The 19,060-nt window shown below is 38.7% G+C and overlaps 1 protein-coding gene across 4 annotated transcripts in view; it reads left to right on the forward strand.

The window, feature by feature from the left end:
- NSD3 (nuclear receptor binding SET domain protein 3) overlaps positions 1-19,060 on the forward strand; it is a 57,704-nt gene that overhangs the window by 37,225 nt on the left and 1,419 nt on the right. The window contains exons 15-23 of one of the 4 annotated variants that reach the window (XM_073325229.2): positions 3,363-3,512; positions 5,849-6,005; positions 9,095-9,297; positions 9,741-9,853; positions 10,715-10,984; positions 14,938-15,054; positions 15,738-15,879; positions 16,957-17,063; positions 17,886-18,090. In XM_073325229.2, the coding sequence (XP_073181330.1) occupies positions 3,363-3,512; positions 5,849-6,005; positions 9,095-9,297; positions 9,741-9,853; positions 10,715-10,984; positions 14,938-15,054; positions 15,738-15,879; positions 16,957-17,063; positions 17,886-18,090 (1,464 nt within the window). Of the gene's footprint in view, positions 1-3,362; positions 3,513-5,848; positions 6,006-9,094; positions 9,298-9,740; positions 9,854-10,714; positions 10,985-11,511; positions 11,622-12,386; positions 14,139-14,937; positions 15,055-15,737; positions 15,880-16,956; positions 17,064-17,885; positions 18,091-19,060 lie in introns of those variants that run through there. The other 3 variants (XM_073325230.2, XR_012156311.2, XM_073325231.2) reach the window with 3 other exon arrangements.

Genomic DNA, 19,060 nt, shown 5'->3' on the forward strand with positions numbered 1-19,060 from the left:
GGGCATTTCTAAACAGGAAATATGCAAAGTGAATCACGCTGGTGTTGCGTAACCATACACACATGCAGACAAACTTATGGATGTTGCATGTATCTTTATTCTTTTATTGCTGAGTTGTAGATTTCTGTATAGGTGTTTTGCCCTACTTTAAGTTTTATTTTGATTCTGACTTCATTAGCGTGTGTACAAGTGCACAATCTAAAAACAAAAATTCTGTTTTCAGATCTCTGAATTATAACTAGCAAAGCCCATTTGTATATGTGAACTGAACCACTCGGTTAGGTACTTTGTTTTAAACATTAGTTTGAACACCTGTGTCAAACAAATCTCACTCATCTCATATTAATATTCTAGTTAACAATTATGTCCAGGTGCCCAGAAAAAAAAATGGGGAAAAAATTGCTTGTCTTCTCTATCTTTTCAGCATAGAATTAGTAAAGCTCTTGAATGGATTCTACCGTAAGCAGAGCAGAGATATGTAAAACAAAACTGTCCAGAGCTTCAAGATTTATGCTAGTTGTGTGGAAACACTCTGACTTTGGTCTCAGATGCAGGAGCTTATATCCTACTCATGAAGAATCAGCTGAGAATTGGTGACTGATTGATGGTTGGTTGATGAGAGATCAGATTAGAAATCCCTCTTTAAAAGGGCCAGCAGCGGCCTCAGCCTGACACTATACAGACTTACATGAGGGATTCCATACTCTGGGACACTGCCTCTTCACCTACTACTGTTGTTGTTGCTTTTTCAATGATGGGGCAGGTCATAGGGCTATATCTATTGCTTGGAACAAGTTTACTTACATGAGTGAGTTTAGAATATTGGCAGTCTCCATTTATTAAAGGCTGTGGTTGTAATGAGATCTGAGTTTAATTCCATGATAGGCTTCCAGAATGCAGGAACTCTAACATTTCTAGAGCAGCTGTAGTTTGTTTGTAATATTACAATATACCAAACAGCATTTTAAAGTTACAATACCAGGATAATTAGCTATCCAGTAGCATGCGGTATTTGTTTCTGTGAAGGACCACAACGTATCTGGAATACACTCAGCTTTCAGAAGTCAATCTCTGCTCTTGTGTTCTACACCTCCCCTCCCACCTCTTTATAAACCTATAAAACTTCGTCAGAAATGTATTCATCTCTGTTTATGAAAATGAAGCTCTCCGGGATTATTTTTTAACATGCTGACCATGTGCTCGGCACTATACAAATACAAAATAAAGACAGTCACTGGGTCTATTAGGTAAGTTCCCTACAGGTGGGAAGTTTTGTGCATGTATTTGGCATCAAGAGTCAGTGGGAGACATGCACAACTGAAACCAGAATTTGGTGCTAGGCTTCCAAATCTGAATATTGGTTGCCTAGTAGCATGAAAAGAGGTTTCTTCTTACTCGTATTGTGATTGCACCAGAGAATGGAGTTGCAGATATGGCACTTCTGCTACTTTCTAAAGTAAGTTACGTAAGTTACAGAAAGTGTTTTTTTCTGTCACCAGTTTGTTTCGACAGTGATTTATATATGTTTCACATCTAATTTATGTATCTGAATTGAACTACTTACAAGTCCTGTAACTGGAACCTGAACTGAACACAAGGGTGCACCTCCTAATAGTAATAGAAGTAATCTTTCAGCACCATTCAGATGGAAATTAAAATACATTGGCATGCCTGTGTACTCACTATGTCTATTGAAGTTTAAAAAGATACAAAATAACTGGTCACTAAATGAAACCCTTTTGTATTTTGGTAGGGATATAGCAACTCTTGGAGAATATTTGATATAGATTTGTTTTTGTCCAGGATAGCTGACATTGGGAAGCATTGTGCTCTGCCAGTGGAAAGATTGAGGTGCAAGGTGCACCTTCATCAACCCATTCAGCAGTATTGCTGGCTCAAAATGGAGTTCCCTCAAATTACCTTTGATCAGGATGGTGGCATGGAGTGAGGAACTGGTGAAATTCTCTGGGTGGTGGCGGGTGCACTGCGAGAATCCCTTGTAAGGAAGAAATCAGAAATTAAATGTCCTCCAAATGTTCTGTTGTTGCACGTGCAAACAGTGCTACCTATCACTTAACATGCTAAATAGTATTAGGAAGAGAGAGTTGTGTATTTAGACCCAATGCAGTCTTAGAAAGTGGTAAAACGTAGGTATCAAAACACTAGCAGAATATATCAAAAACTTACCTAGTAGCTACATGTAGCCAGGGCCTGTTGTACTCCTCAACAGTGGGACCAAATGAGACAGCTGTATTAGTCTGTTTTATCACCATGGAAATACCCTTTATTCCCAATTCCCTCTGCCCCACACAAGCACTTCTATGGCTCATAGTGGAAATACTCAATAAACTTAAAATTTGTTGATTATTTTTGAGAATGAGGGGTAGTTTTTTTTGTGTTTGTTTTTTTTTTTTGCTATGCTATCCTGGTGGCTCCATTCCCCTTGCATCAGCTCCTGCAGTGTTGTCTAGGCAGCCCAGTTCAGAATCTCCTTCCCCGGAAGGGAGGAACTTGTAGCTGGCTTCAGCACTTCATCTTCCTAGGGCCTTAACTGCTGTGCTGTTGGAGAGCAGGGGCAAATGCAGGGAGACAGAAAACAAAACGTCAAGTGATAGACAGTGGCAAAATTCCATAGCCGTGGAAATGCAGAGTCCATGGAGCTTTTCTTGAAATAAGTAGGGCAAGTCACACCTCACAGCTGTTGTTTTGGGTGCTCTGCAGACTCGCTGTTTGTTGGCTCACATTTGGCACACATCTTTTGGGGTTTTCTCCAACTGTAAGGGCAAGAAAGACTATGTAAATTTTTAAAAAAAATTTAAAGGTGAGATCCTGGAGCCCAACTCTGTGGCAAGCGTTGAGTTCCATGGCTGTGGAATCATGGAACATATGGGGACTTGCATATACCATCTGTATTTCTCCAGTTTATAGCCCTTACTGCCAGTACTGTTTCTGATGCAGTGATATAGTCACGCTATTTTGTAATTTGGCTGGCTGTTTTCTTTTCGGGGCAGGATGGCTCATAGGGAATTGGCAGCAGGTACTTTTCTGGTGCTTTTTTTTTTTTTTTTTTTTAAGTGTGCAAGTTAAAACTACTGCACAAATAAAATTTCATTTAGAAATGGTTTTTATTTACTCTTCAGTTTTCTTTACACTCAGATTCAGTCTGTCTGACACATAACCTCTTCCTTTAGTAGATATAGAAACCTTTTCTGTCACACTTTTCTTTTTCTTCATATTATCTTTTCTTTCAAACTTAACATATATATGCATAATAGGTGTTGATTTGATTTATTTTATTTTCTCCTTTATGGAATCATGGGTAGTTTCATTGCAACTCATCTCTTTCTGTTTGTTTCATATAGGGCTGGTAGTGCAGGATCATTCAGACCCCCTGTTCAGTTCATATGCCTATAAGTCCCACTACCTACTGAATGAATCAAATCGTGCTGAGTTGATGAAATTACCTATGATTCCTCCTCCTTCGTCAGCTTCCAAAAAGAAATGTGAGAAAGGTAACCAAATAGTTTCTTTCTCTTCAGTTTACTTTCGCTTTTCCTGTTTTTTCTTTTCTCTTTTTTTTTAAATCAAACAAAAAATGTTTGCTCGTCAAGCACCACCTGTTGCTTTTAGTAAATTTCACTCATTGATTATTGTGAGTGTGTGTTCATGTTGTTGGCAAAATATTTATTATAATAAAAGGGCTTAAAATAATTAATATCACTAAATTCTCCCTCTCCACAAAAGGTTAAGTCATGTATCTGCCATTAGGTAGTCTCCATAAAATTGGAATAATCTAAATATAACACTAAGGGGTGGTGAATAAAGTTTAGTATTGTTGCAGTTTAGTGCCAGCTCAATGACTTTTTTAAAACTTCTTAAATTGCTTATCTGAGGAAGTCTATTTTGGAGCCTGCTTAGAGCCTGCAACAGTCAGAATAGAGAATTTATCCGTTTGAATGTTTGTTGGTATATTGGCATTCCAGAAGAAGACTGAAGACTTAGGAAGGCAGAGGGCTTTTTCCCTGTGCATTTTTGTTACAATCCAGGGGCCTTGTATTCATTTCTGTTAGTGCAGGCCGACTGATGCTCCTTTCTCTCCTCATGTGACTGACTGCTCACTTCCTGGAACAATGCTTCTTATTGCAGTGGCAGAAGATGCTGCGTCTCGAGCAAACAGGGATTCTGCCCTGTCAAGAAAGGCAGGCAGGTGGGCAGTTACAATAGTATTAGGACAGAAGCGTTTTCAGGAATAAAAAATGATTGCTTTACGCCGGTAATGCTATTGCTTTAAAAGGAATTTATGGAAACAGATTCAGCTATGTGTGTCTGTAAGATTCTATCCCCACAAAAATTTGATTTCCCAAAGGGTGTTCAGAAATTGTGCCCAGTCAGTCATTTTAAAATTAGATCATTGCTAGATGTAGATAGCTTTTATTTTGTGTAACTTCTGACCACAAAAATTATTTTGAGCCCTCTGTATGCTTAGCTTGAGCAATATCTTACTAATGCATCCTAAGAGCAAAGTTTTCTTGCTTAGCTCTGAGAGTTTTGGTTTTGATTTTTGTTTGGTTTTCGCATCTCTTTGGCATTTTACCATGTTGGATATTGTTTCAGTAATTTATGCTGGGTCTGTATTTCCTCTGAAACAACACTTACAAAAATTTGTTAAAAATGAATGCTTGATCATCGGGGGGGAGCTCAGGAAAGTCCAAATGTTTGGATTTTTTTACATTTTTAGCAGAGGAAATATAGTAAGTGATTTTGTCACTGATTGTTTAAGGAATGCTTTTTGCAATATATTACAATCAAATCAATGACAGTTTTGAAAGTCTATAGGTGGACAAGATTTTCTGATGAACATTTGAAAATAAAAATTCAAACTTCAGATACGATAATTGCTTAAAATGCTGTTTTAAATCTCTCCCAGTCTTTTTACCCTGGGACTAAAAAGTTCATTACATTTCTATCTAGATTGTAGCAAATGTGTTTATTGTATGAGCTTCTTTGTGTATTGCCAATGGTTTAGATGTGCCGTGAGTGCCCACAATAATAAACACATCTGCTAGAAAACAAGCCAACCAAAAAAGAACCTTTTTTGTCTAAATTTTTTTTAAAAAGGTAATGTTTACCATATTCTGAGATCAGATTCCCTTTGTGTTCAAAGGGAACTCTGGGGGAGGGGGAAATCTTTCTGTAATATCTCATTCTGCATTATATAAGTAAATTTATAGTGCTCACACTGGTAAACCTTCATTTTGAAGGGTATGCACAGATTTATAATTACAATTCTAATATTTTTTTCTCTTGTAACTTTGAAAGCAGAAAAACATTGATCAACCTATAGGCTGATTTTTATGCACACTAACTGATTGCTAAGGGATTTAGTCATGACAGTGTTGGTTTAAAAAGTATTCCAAAAAAGTGCAAAATTTGTCTAATTGTCAAGAAAAGGTGTTGGCCACTGCCAGACTGTCTGGATTAAAAAAAACAAAAACCATACAGTTTTCAAGATGGTTTCTCTTAGGGGGATCTGATGTAATGCCAACTTGCCCAATTTAACTTAATTTTTAAAAATTGATTGCCTTTCTTGTTCCAATTTATGATGCAGTCAGGAATTACGATTTCACATAAAGAGAAGAGACATATATATATATACAATACGAAAAATACTTATTTTTAATCCAGCATTGTAACTTTGACTTGATCCCTTCCTTTTGCCATATGTTTCGTGTGAGGCAAATCCAAGTTTAATGCATTTAATTAAATATTTAAAAAAAAACAAACAAAAAAAACCTCTCACAAGCCCCAAACCCCTATTTCTGTAAAATGAGTGAGTTTTTGTTTAAAGGTGGGAAGTTATTGTGCTGCGAGTCCTGTCCAGCTTCCTTCCACCCTGAATGTCTCAACATGGAGATGCCAGAAGGATGTTGGAATTGCAATGACTGTAAAGCTGGCAAGAAACTACGTTACAAGCAGATCGTTTGGGTCAAGCTTGGAAATTACAGGCAAGTTCACTGAATACAACTGGAAACTATTTTAAGTTTTTGTTTTTTTTACTATATCCTGCAGCTACGCAGGTAAACAACCAGAGCAGCCCAGTGTTAATAAACAAGAGCCAAAAGTACACACTGTATTTAACATGGTGTCAGATGTTGTATGGCTTTTTAATTAAATTCTACTCATTTATTTTTAGGCATTAAGGTGAATACTTACTCAAGCTCTGTCTGTGGGTTCCCTAAATGTGTCCTGCTGATGGGGAAGATCAGGAAATACCCAGGGCATCAAAACTTCCTAGTTTGCATTTATTTTTAGAGATCATTCATAAAAGGCCTCTGCAGGAATGCAGACAGTTGTCGATCCTCTCTTGCAAGTCCCTACCTGTGCCTCCGAATAAATGTGATCAGTAAAATGCTGCAAGTCTAATAGACATTGGTGGAGGTGATAAAAAGTCCTCTAGTTCCCAAGACCAGGAAGGGCAGGGAGGTTGCTAGGGGTTTTCATCTTAGATACACTTTTTGCTGCCTCTGTGGCTTTTGGCCTCTTACGTAGATCTGGCTATAGAACACTGACCAAAGAACAAGTACATTAGACAGCCTTTGGCACTGCAGTTTCAAGTTGTCCATGGAGGATTCTTTTAGAATCCCATTTTTTATTGCAAGGGACAAACTTGCTTTTAATTTCTATTTCCAGACTTTCACAAGTACAACAAAACTGCCAGGGAATTGTTACAAATCAGTGAAATATGTCAAAGACTAACTACTGTACAGTCAATTAAAGGCCTGTCTCTTGCTACAGTTGCTGAGAGCATAGGGCTATCTTTCCAATAATAGCTGAATTTACGAACCCCCTTCCCTATCTGAGATCTTGTAGACATATTGTCATATGACAGATGTCCAGTTCTGGCTCTCCTTAGAATCAACCCAAAATGGGTCCAAGTTCCTCAGAGGTTGAAAATGTTGGAATATCTGCTTCAGGTTGCTGACGTACACATTAAATACCTGGATATAATAATTTATTTTTAAACAGTGTGGAGTCTTATCTTGCCTAGTTACCTTTAAGTTCAACACATTAGTATTTTAGCCTAGGCTGGCTACATATGTTCAGCAGGATAAACTTAAAACTAGAAATGCGTCCATGTAATTGGTTATTTAAATATGATCTTGTAATTAAACCTTGGCTTCAGTGGACAAATGGAGCATAAGAAAATGAGACTAAAAGTAGTTTTTTTGAGGTTTTTTTGTTTTTACAGTGTTTATATTTTCTTCCAGGTTGAATTGCTTTGTGAAAATATTCAGAATTGGTCCCACTATTGGCCCATAGCTTCATATTTGGTTTCTAACTCCATTTACTTGAAATTGTCAAATCACATTACAAATAGTATTAGTTAATTGTAGCCTAGGCAGTTCAGTGAACATAGCCAGAGACAACTGTCCTTTTATTTGGTTCATGGTATATATACAAAATATTTGGGTCTAAAGTAGCTGTTACCACTCCAGAAAGAGATCTTGGAGTCACCATGGATATTCTCTGAAAACATCTGCTCAATGTGCAGCAGCAGTCAAAAACGCGAACAATGTTAGGAACCATTAGGACAGAGGTAGATAACACAGAAAATATCATAATGCCGCTATATCAGTCCATGGTATGTCTACGTGTTGAATACAGTGTGTCGCTTTGGTCACTCCATCTCGGAAAATATTTATTAGAATGGAAAAAAGGTACAGAGAAGGAAAACAAAAATGATCAGGGGTCTGGAACAGATTCCATATGAGGAGAGAGTAAAAAGCCTGGGACTGTTCAACTTAGAAAAGAGACTACTAAGGAGGGATAGGATGGAGGTTGATAAAATCATGATTGGTGTGGAGAATGTGAATAAGGAAGTGCTATCTACCCCTTCATGTAACACAAGAGCCAGGGGTCACCCAACAAAACTAATAGGCAGCAAGTTAAAAAACAGTCATAAAGAACTACTTCTTCACCTAATGCACAGTCAACCTGTGGAACTCATTGCCAGGGGATGTTGTGAAGGCCAAAAGTATAACTGAGTTAAAAAAAGAATTAGATAAGTTCATGAAGGATAGGTCCATCAATGGCTATTATCCAAGGTGGTCAGGGATGCAGCCCCCTGCTCTGGGTGTCCCTAAACCTCTAACTGCCAGAAGCTGGGAATGGATGATGGGATGGGTCACTCGATAATTGCCCTGTTCTGCGTTCTTTCTGAAGTATCTGGCACTGGCCATCGTCAGAAGACAGGACACTGGGCTAGATAGGACACTGGTCTGACCCAGTATGGCCGTTCTTTTGTTATGTTCTGGAGTTTTCATGTTGTTTGTCTAATTTTGAGTCTGTGAAAGGGAATGCCTGATATTTAAACAGAATTTTAAAAATACAAATTACTTTTTCATCACTAGTGCTGTTTACTGCTTTCACTCTGCTCACTTGGGCAGTGAAATGATGCTGGCCAGTTTACTTTCTGGTTCTTATACATTAGCAGAATGCTGCTGATTGGATTTCCAGTACTGCAAGAGGATTAACTCTCTTCCCCTCCCCCCCCCCACCTTTTAAAAAAAAAGTTTCCATGGGGAAAAATGAAATGACAATGTTTGTTCTTGACAAGATTTGTAAAACCTCGTTTAAAAAAAAAAACTTTAAAAATCTTTCATTAAACAGTGGATCTAAACAAGTTGAATGTTTGGCAAGCATTGAAATTTTGGTTTGATTGTAACTGTTCAAATTATATTTTTAAAATCGCCTTATCAATGATTTGTTTTTTAGTAAAAATATTGTAAAGTACAGCTGGACAGTTGTGTTAAAGATTCTCTCTTCGGATAGCTAGTCCCAAAATGCATATACTACACAAGGCCTAAAGCCGTACCCTGGATTGGGAGCATGAGAACTTTAAAAATGTACATCTTTTTGTGGCGCTTCCCAAGTAAAATCAAAGGCAGTTTTGCTTTTGTAAGGAGAATGGGATAGGACGCACTGCAGTCACATATCTTAGGGACTAAATGTAGTTTGGAATTCCCAGACTGAGAAGCCGAGCAATTGGCCTTTGTTTCATAGAGTTTAAGGTTTACCCTTTTCTGATTTTCAGGTGGTGGCCAGCTGAGATCTGCAATCCCAGGTCGGTGCCTCTCAACATACAGGGCCTCAAACATGATATCGGGGACTTCCCAGTATTTTTCTTCGGTTCACATGACTACTATTGGGTACACCAGGGCAGAGTTTTCCCTTATGTTGAAGGAGATAAAAGCTTTGCTGAGGGGCAAACTAGTATTAACAAGACCTTCAAGAAAGGTAAAATTCAACAAAGTTTATCGTGGTTTATAACAAAACTTCCACATGTTTGTTTCTACATCGTCACTTAACTTGCATGGGAATTATGTGGCTAGTGTTCTGTGTCTGTGTTAAGCTGCAAACTCTGTATAGTGCCATTGGATAGAGGCTAAATATTATTAGCGTCTAACTTCCTCCCTCTGTGCTGTTGGTAGGCAACCCCAGTTCTTCCCCACTTACTTAAAGATGTTATGAGGTGGAACCTGGGCTATGATGTAGAGGGCCACCCCATAGTGTTTAAATATCTACTGAAAACCACTTGGTTTAAAACTCATTCATGCTGTAGTGTAACATTTCATTATTAGCTTGTTCTTTGTAGATTTCTAATTCCTAGCTTTTCAAAAATGTTTCTCAGCAGCAGCAGCCAATACTAATTCCTCCCCATTTTGGACTCCCTTGCACAGCACTTGAAGAAGCTGCAAAACGCTTCCAGGAACTGAAAGCACAAAGAGAAAGCAAAGAAGCACTAGAGATTGAAAGGAATTCAAGAAAACCCCCACCTTACAAACATATTAAAGTGAGTCCTCTCCTTTGTGTGAATGAGCTATAAACAGGGAAGCAAATTGTGGCTTAGAAGAAAATTCAGATAATCAGTCTGCCATCCTTCAAAGTTCTCTTCTGGCCTGCCTTGTTTAGTACCATAGGCCCTTTCATAGTTATAAGGAAGGTGTAAGCATCAGTAAAAGGGACTTTGAGTTTAAGGTCAATTGTACTGAAGACAAAGGACTTCGATAATTGCAAGTGGGTCCCACCCATCTCAGATGAATCTTGGGGCTTACTTACCATTAAGAAATTATATTAGCATTGAAAAATAACAAACTATTAGTGTGAGAACTTAATTTCGAAATCTGGATACTAAAAAGACGGTCTAGATTTTTTTTGCCAGCAACCTTGGGGGCACAGTACCCCAGGTTGTGCACTTATCTATTTCATTGTACTTTATAATAGTTTACATTTTTGTATGCCTTAAGAGTTGTCATACTAATACACGTATCATAAAGCCTGAAACAGTCCTGTCCCACGTTCTGTGCTACACACCTCATTGCTGGTTTCTCTGAACACCTGATATGCTTGATTGTTAGTGGTGAAGCAGTGCCAGATGCAACCTCTGAAAGTCCTAGATTGCAGAGAAGTATTTTTGCCTCGTTACCTTTTCTGAGTTGACACACTTCCTTTTAGAGAGGAATAGAAAAAAATACAACTGCCTCTGATGTTAGTAGCTGTGTGTAATAGCTGTTATTTTTGCCTACATTTTGAAATACCTTGACAGTAGTGGGCCTTGATTTAAGTGGTTCTAATCTAAATTCTGTGTGTGTAGCCATAAATCAAAATGTATCCCTTGTGTCTTTTTTTGTTTTTGTTTTGTTTTGTTCCACAGTCCAACAAGGTAATAGGGAAAGTTCAGATTCAAGTTGCTGATTTGTCAGAAATCCCTCGCTGTAATTGCAAGCCATCTGATGAGAACCCCTGTGGCCTAGAGTCAGAGTGTCTGAACAGGATGCTACAGTATGAGTGTCATCCCCAAGTGTGCCCAGCGGGAGAGCGCTGTCAGAACCAGCGCTTCACCAAAAGACTCTATCCAGATGCTGAAATCATAAAAACCGATCGACGTGGCTGGGGGCTCAGGACAAAAAGGAACATTAAAAAGGTAGAATTTAGGACAAATACTGAGCTAGCCATTAAAGAGTGTGTTTGAGGAGAGTGCTGCTACTCTTTTATTGTTTGTACCTTGAAAGAAAATGTATCTAAAAGTTAATACTTTCAAGTGAATTCGTCCTATACACAATTGTTCCTTTAAATTTACAAGGCATGAAACTTCCTCAAGTGGAGGAAATGATAATAAATCCAACTTCATGGAATATGAGACATCTGGCAGAGGTGTTTTTTTCAGTTACAATGCTTTCTTATAGAGTAAGGGTCAGATTCAACTTACTATAAATTTCATTGGTGATGGGCAGGAGATGAGGACTATCAGTACTTCTTCTAGAAGGTAGTGATGTACATAAGTTCTCATATTGACTTCGGAGCATGGAGGGAGAGGGGAAAAAATAGTTTTTAAGATGGTTTCAGATGCTCTTTTGACCAAGCCTGGCTATTGAAGATGCTAAAGTCTTAGAGGGATGGGAATAAAAAATAAAACACACCTCCATTATTTTCTCTTTCCCTCAACCCCAGAGTTAACACAGCAAATGAAATTAATCACACTTCATGATATGAAATAACTCAAAGGATGGGAGATGGGGCAACCTAAGGTGGTGAGCCTCTTTCCGAGGGGTTACGTCAAGGTAGCTTTCTGTACTTTCTTTTGCCTTTTCTTTTAAACTCTTACATGATAACATGATCACTCTGCAGTTCCCAGTAGCAGATTGTCTGGATTGGGAGTGGGCGGGGATGCAACATTGCTTTTACAAACGTCTGGTCACCAGGGAGCTGACATAGCCTCCTTGACACTCAACTCTACAGACTGGATTTATTTCAGAAGAACTCGGAGGGGAATAATAAAAGGCTTGTGGTGATCAGGCAACATTGGACAACACGCTTAAGTTCTTGTTTAAAGTTCAAGAAGGCAGAGAAGAATAATGAAGATACAGAGATTTCTGTTGATGGACATGGTGCAGTTGTTATAACTGAAAGCACCAAGAACTGATTAGCTTCAGGAAATACTGAGGACTTAACATAAATGTTAGGATGATTGGAGTCCTTAGAGGAGTGGTAGCAGGTGGGGTAGCACTGATGGGTGGGGTGGGGGATGAAAGTACCTTTCCTGACTAAGTGATAAAGATACTGGAAATGGATCATTTTGGTTTTCCTTTACACTGTATCGCTGCACACTGTATTCCTGGGGACACCAGTCTGGGATTATCCACTGGGATTCAGGTGGGATGTGCAACAGTTGATATGGAAAAACAAAATCTTACACTGGATTGCAGTCTTGCTCTACTTCGAGGCAAGCATGAGGATGATGGGCCTGGATTTCACGGCTGCTTTAACTTGCCAGGCAGAGGATTGGATTTGGTGGACAGATGTATGTTTTGCTCTTACTCATGCAGGCTTCGTTGTTTCTGAACAAGGAGGAGGCTGAGCACACCTGAAGAGTGGAAGATCCAGCTCTGGCTGCAGATGGAATGGACAATTAAGACTTCAGGACAAGTTGTTGTTTTTATCATTTGACCTGCATCTTCAGAATTCACTCCAAAGCACTATTTTGCTTTCAGTTGGCTTCATATTTTCTTCACTTTAAATTTGCACACATCTTGCTAAAGAAGGTATCCTAGAACTTCTCATGGCGAAGGCACATTCCATAATTCTGGTGGACTTAAACTCGATGTAAGGTCTTCACTGCGATTCTCTGTTAAATGAAGCTATCTGCTGTCCAGACTGGGGATTCTGATGTGACGTTTTGGATTGTAGCTGGATGTGATTTGTGCGCTGTTGGATGATGATGTGTTTAGCTCCAAAATGTAATCTCAACAGTTAGACAAAAGCAAAAAGATTCTGAATTGTCCTTAAGTTATATGCTGTTTAAATATTACACGTAGATAGTAGAGGATTATCTACTAGTCTGAAATGACTCTGCAGTACCCAGGGAAATGGACTTGGGCAAAGGCATAGTAGCAATTTTTAACTGTGAATTCTTTGCTTTTGTCAGTTCTGATTAGGGTATCTACCTTGTTTTTGTTTAGTAACTTAGTTTACTGTACATAGAAATTTGGCATAGAGAAATGTTGTGTGGGGCCTAAATGGATGTGTCATGTATTCACTTGCCTGTGGCAATATCAGAGGTGTTTGAACAAACCAGTTTCAAATGTGAGTTGGTAACCACTGCTTCAGCTGAAACTGTAAATCTTTGATTGAACTTGGGACAGTTCTACTCATGGGAACTTAAATAACTTACTAACAAGTAACTAGAGGAAACCATAGTAAATTGACAGAGAATACATTTTAACTCTCTTCAGTTCCTTTCTGCACCAAGTACATGGTAAATGTTCATAGCATTTTTATGGTGGATTTTCTATGAATTTTCGTCACATACTAAGTATGAAACAATGTATTTGTGTCCTGTAGGAGCTGTACTAAAAATTCTGTCAGTGGCTCCGTTAGAAAGCCCCTTTTGGGGACTTGATTAAACCATCTGTTCCAAAATACACAGGCTAAACTTAAAGGAATTTGGTGGGGAAAAGAGAGAGAGGCACTTTTGAAAATTTCATCTCAGAGATGACAGATTTCTCCAAGTAATTTAGGAGTCTGTGTCCAGTGGAGTCTAAATCCCATTTCCAGGAATGACTTAAGTGCTTTTGAAAATGTTATCCTGATGATCTCCTCCTGCAGTACAGCCTCTTCCCCTTCAAAGCTCCAAAATGTGACGGACATGATTCTGTTCTCTCTGGAGCCATTCCCACAACCAGCTACAAGAGCTCTTAGCTTTCATAGTCTTTTGTCAGACTGGTGACACCACATAGTCTGTAACATGTTGGTACTATTTTATTTAAAAAACAAAACAAAAAAACCTTGAAACTGCTCAGATGCTTGTTTGACCCTTAAATTTGAGCATCTCAAAGAGCTACTTTTGGAAATGTTTAAGCATTAGAACTGTTGAGACTGTTACAATAAAATGACCCTCAATGTGCTAAGTGTTAACTCCCTTGTATCAAGGTATCATCATTTCCTGGCCATTTCAAAGTCCATCATGTGAAAGCTGGGAACACAGTCAGCCTGAAGGCTCACTTTTAACTTGTTTTTAGTGGTTTAATTATTTAAGCCAGTTTTGTAATATCTGTTCTACATTAAAACTTTATCACAAACTTTTCTTGTTTGTTATTGACTGTTAAAAGTCCCATTAAAATGAATTGTTGAAATGCTATGCAGTGAAAATGTTTAGCAGTACAGTAGGTTGTGTTGTCCTGTCAGGTTGATATTCTGTGGGCATCTGTATGTTAGCCTGAAATTTTTTTAAAAAAAGGAAAGCATGTGACTTAAAATACTGCCAGTGAACCTCCAAATAATGTAGAATCTTGTAGCTGTGCTGCTGTAACTAGGACCGGGGCATGGAGAAGCAGTCTTAATTCTGGCTTTGCTTTTGCCTTATACTTAATAGTACACAGTGCCTAAGGGATGTTTTCTTTGGGTGTTGGGTGTTTGAATATATTGTTATAAATGTGTGCTCATTTTCTATAGCCTGACCATACAGATCCTTTTTTAAAAAGGACAGAAGTACAAGCAGAGCCGTGGACACGCTATATGCAATCGACCAAGAAAGATGCAACTCATTAATCAAATGTGTCCTTCAAAATGGGATAACTATTTAATTGCCGCTTTATTAAAAATTCTAGGTGTGATGCTTCCATTTTGAAGGACAGTTCTGTAACTAATCTAAACCTTGAGTGCATGTGTATTTTTTCTGCCCTGGTCACTGTTGTGTAGAACTTTATTTTAACCAGTTCTCAATACTTGGATTATCCTAAGGAGCCACCCTACTTAGGCCTTGCAGTGGACAAAATTGATCCCTCAGGGCTTCCCATCCCATTTTTCTATGCTTCCTCCCTCTTTTTAACTATACAGATCGCAGGCAATAAGCATGGGTTTCTTTGGTTGACTTTGCAGGGTGAATTTGTAAACGAATATGTTGGTGAATTAATTGATGAAGAAGAATGCCGATTGCGGATCAAACGTGCCCATGAGAACAGCATAACCAATTTTTATATGTTAACTGTTACAAAGGTAAAGCACCATATCTCCACAGTGTAAAATATACTGCTGCTTACGGGACTAGGCCTTAAGATCTGGGATCGGAGGATCAGGATCCATGTTTAAAACACAAGAATTACTTTTTCTTTCACTTCTAGCTCAAATGTAAGGCATTTCGTGCATGTGGAAGGTCCCAGAGAGTGAAGTCGTCATTTCATACAGCGGGTACTTCATGGACCATTGTGCCTCAGCCTTGACTTAGTGGGGCTTCTGTGGGGTGTGGGAAAATTAATTCCCATGGTCTGTTCAGCCCATAGTTTGTCTGCTGATACTGTCAACAAGACTGTCAGTCGGAGTGGAATGTGGGCACCTGTCTGATAGAATTGCATTGCAATTCCAGCGTATTTCTGATCGGTCACCAAACAGTTGTATTTGGAGGGTAACTTATTTAGGTCTCTGTTGACCAGGATTGGGGTTGAACCAGACATGGAAGGATCCAGAGCTCATTAGCAATACCGTAAGCCATTCATTTCTCCCTGCATAAGCGCTGAGGAGCTTTAAGTAAAAGTTACTTCCAGGAAAAGCCAATATCCATTATAACTCATTTATCAAGTATCTGTCTAAATATATTATCTGCAGTCATAGCTACTTGACTTGTCAAAGGAAGACTTTTGTTTGTCTGATCCTAAATCTGTGTTTTTGTCTCTTTATTGAAGGACCGGATAATAGATGCTGGTCCGAAAGGGAATTATTCTCGTTTTATGAACCACAGTTGTAATCCGAACTGTGAAACGCAGAAATGGACGGTGAACGGGGATGTTAGAGTTGGCCTCTTCGCTCTCTGTGATATTCCTGCAGGTATAAAGAAGCCTCCATCCTGCATGTGCCCTCCTCTCCTAAAATGGAAATCAGTTGCCAGCTCACCCACTTTTTACCTTCTGAAGTTATTTGGTCTCATTGACATTTACAATTACTTTAAGTTACCCATTGGGACAAAGAAAATGCACAATTAAGAAGTTCTAGCTCTTCATATGCATAGTATCATTAGGAGCAACTTAAAATGAAATCATAGTATGCATAGTATCATTAGGAGCAACTTAAAATGAAATGCAGAATATTAAAGATGAAACTTGCTTTATCACAAACAAACAAAAAATATCAAGGGCTTCGCCTAACGCTTGAAAACACAGAAATTCAATGTTAACTCTTTTTGCCATGTCTGCATAGACCCCCAGTTTCAGATCCTTTCCCTAACATCAGATCTGGAACAGCCTCCAGATGCTAAACATTTTGTAACCAATCTACCACTTTAAACAGATTAAAATGATAGAGTAGCCAGTGTTTCTCTATGATGTGTAGAAAAACAGGGTGTAGTGCTCCTGTCTGGTCCAAAGCTATGCTGGCACTGTATAAACAAAGCAGAGGAAGGACGCTTTGTCCCTTTTCAGAAAAACTAAAGAACAGTAATTAGTGTTTATCCAAATGGGAAAATGGACACAATCAGTATAGGAAAAAAAATATTTGGGGCTTCTATGTGAGTGTATTCTACCTAGAAAAGAGTGTTTAAAAAGACATTATTTCAATGCTGTGTTTGTAACCAGGCTCATAAGACTTAAAGTTCTACAACCACAAAATTATTGGTTGTTGAATCATCATTTGGTTTTTAGAACAGAACAAAACTGAGTTGTTGTCCTCAGAACATGGATTCTGGATCATTTGTTCTGCCTTGCTATTTACAACTTCTCTAGTTGTTGCTTCATGACTATGTTTCATCTCAATATTTTGGATGAAGTTATAAATATTGTGATCTTGTAACTATGCCCTTTTAAAAATAGTGGTGGTAATATGAAGGGAGAAGATGCTAAAGCTGAATTGCCACTTGTGTGTTTCTCCCCCATGTCTTATGTGTGTGAATAGTTTTTCTTTAAATTTCAGGGATGGAGTTGACATTTAATTATAATTTGGACTGTCTGGGCAATGGTAGGACTGAATGCCATTGTGGAGCAGAAAACTGCAGTGGCTTCCTAGGAGTACGGCCGAAGGTTAGTGGTACAGAAATAAAAATTGAGCTCAGCGCACTTGTATTGAAATTTCTGTTTCTGGGAGGAGAGTGAATAGAGATCTGTTTCATGTCACGTAATATCTGTTTAGTACCCTGAAGGTTCCCCCAAAGGCTTTACAAGTTTGTACTACAGTAAATGTACCCATCTCTAGGATGGAAGAGAGCAGCCAACCAGGTTGCTACCGAGACGTGGCATGGAATAGGCCCATCATGTTCAGGGTACCTGACTTTTTTTTTTTTTTTCCTTTTTAATAAATCTTGTCACATGTTTTACTTCTGTTTTTGCCGTTCCTATATGGAAAGCATTGTGAAATTCCCCTGCACATTTGAGGATCTGGAAACTTGTTTTGCTGTTATGCTTCGTTCTGGTCCCAGCCCAGAGTGCTGACCTTAGTCAGCTTCTTATGAAGTATTATCTCTGTAGGGGCAGAGAAGTGACTGAAGTCTCTGCTCACGAAGCTATTATGCATAAGCTCTCTGAGGAAGGGACTGTCTCTCTGTGTGAATACAAATCCTACTGCAATAGGGACCAATCATCCGTGGGCCTTTGGATATTACCATCATATTACAGTATGTAATCTGATCACTAATAGTAATCTGGCAACATTCTAACTTGTTTCAAACCTGTGTGCGGCAGGAGAGATGGAGATGGGAGTCACTGGGTACACTAAACTTCGTTGAGCATGCTTTGCAGAAATAATAACCCACAGTTGACTTTTGGGGGACATATGGCTTTTTAAAGTGACTCTTACTTATTGACTAAAATTGTTAATGCAGTAACTTTTTTGCTTCTGATTGCCAGACGGCGTTTGCAACAGCGAATGAAGAGAAGGCAAAGAATGCCAAGCTAAAGCAGAAGAAACGAAAAATAAAAACAGAGCAGAAGCAGATGCATGAGGACAACTGTTTCCAGTGTGGAGATGGAGGAGAACTAGTCATGTGTGACAAAAAGGACTGCCCCAAAGCATACCACCTCCTATGCCTTAACCTGACTCAACCACCGTTTGGTAAGTGCTTTCCCATGGCCACCAGATTCTTTGCTTGCTTCAAGGATATCATGCTGCATATAAAGTTGTAGCTTAATCCGAACTGTGATGTCCACCTACTGTAAATATGACAGGTTTGCTTTTGCAGTGCTCTTCTGTATTGAGAAATCTCCTTAGGTAGCAATATTTCTAAAGAAAGATCTGTGTGGAGACATAGATCACAGCAAACAGTGATAAAGCTGTGACTTCATTGCAGAGTCTTTCTCCTGTTTGGATCATATTTACTTATTTTATTTTGATTGGAATAATTAGTCAGTCTTGGTCTCATATGGCTCCCAAGTTCATATCACGTGGTAATGCTTATGACACAAGCTATGCACAGCACATGCTAGTGCTTAAATTTGTAACAGTCTTTCTAAATCTCTTATCTTCTAATCATGGGGGTTTTCTTTGGGTCTCTCTTTTTATTTTTGTCTTTTTCCTTATTAATTAAAAAAGGGAGCTCTTTGTAGCCTAGGTTCAAATTATCCAGCGATAACTAGCAATAGCAAATTGTGGTTAAAAACAAAACAAAAACACTTTATCCTGGTTTTAAACTATCTGTTTCTAGAGGCCTCGATCAAATTAACTGGAGGCTCACATTAATCCATGACTGAATTAAGTGGAAGATTTTGTGGTATGAATGGAGTTCAGTCTGAGATGTGCCTTTTCAGGACAGCAATATATGGAAGTACAGAAAGCTTCCTTCCAAATTTTCTTTACTACAGACATAAATTATTACATTTGATCAGCAAGAAAACACTGGTGAATGACTTCGAGAAGTAAATTTTGTTTTTTACCTGGCCTGGTGGAAGCAGACACAACCATGCTAGAGATCTGGAGTTCTGGCTTGGTGCTGTTCTTACTCTCTGGACTAAGAGTCTGGGTATGCTGTGGATGCAGCGCGTTATGTCCCGAAGAAGGAGAGTGCTTCCTGTTTTCTCTACAGCAA

This window comes from Lepidochelys kempii, chromosome 26 (assembly GCF_965140285.1).
Source record: "Lepidochelys kempii isolate rLepKem1 chromosome 26, rLepKem1.hap1, whole genome shotgun sequence".
Taxonomy (NCBI): Eukaryota; Metazoa; Chordata; order Testudines; family Cheloniidae; genus Lepidochelys; species Lepidochelys kempii.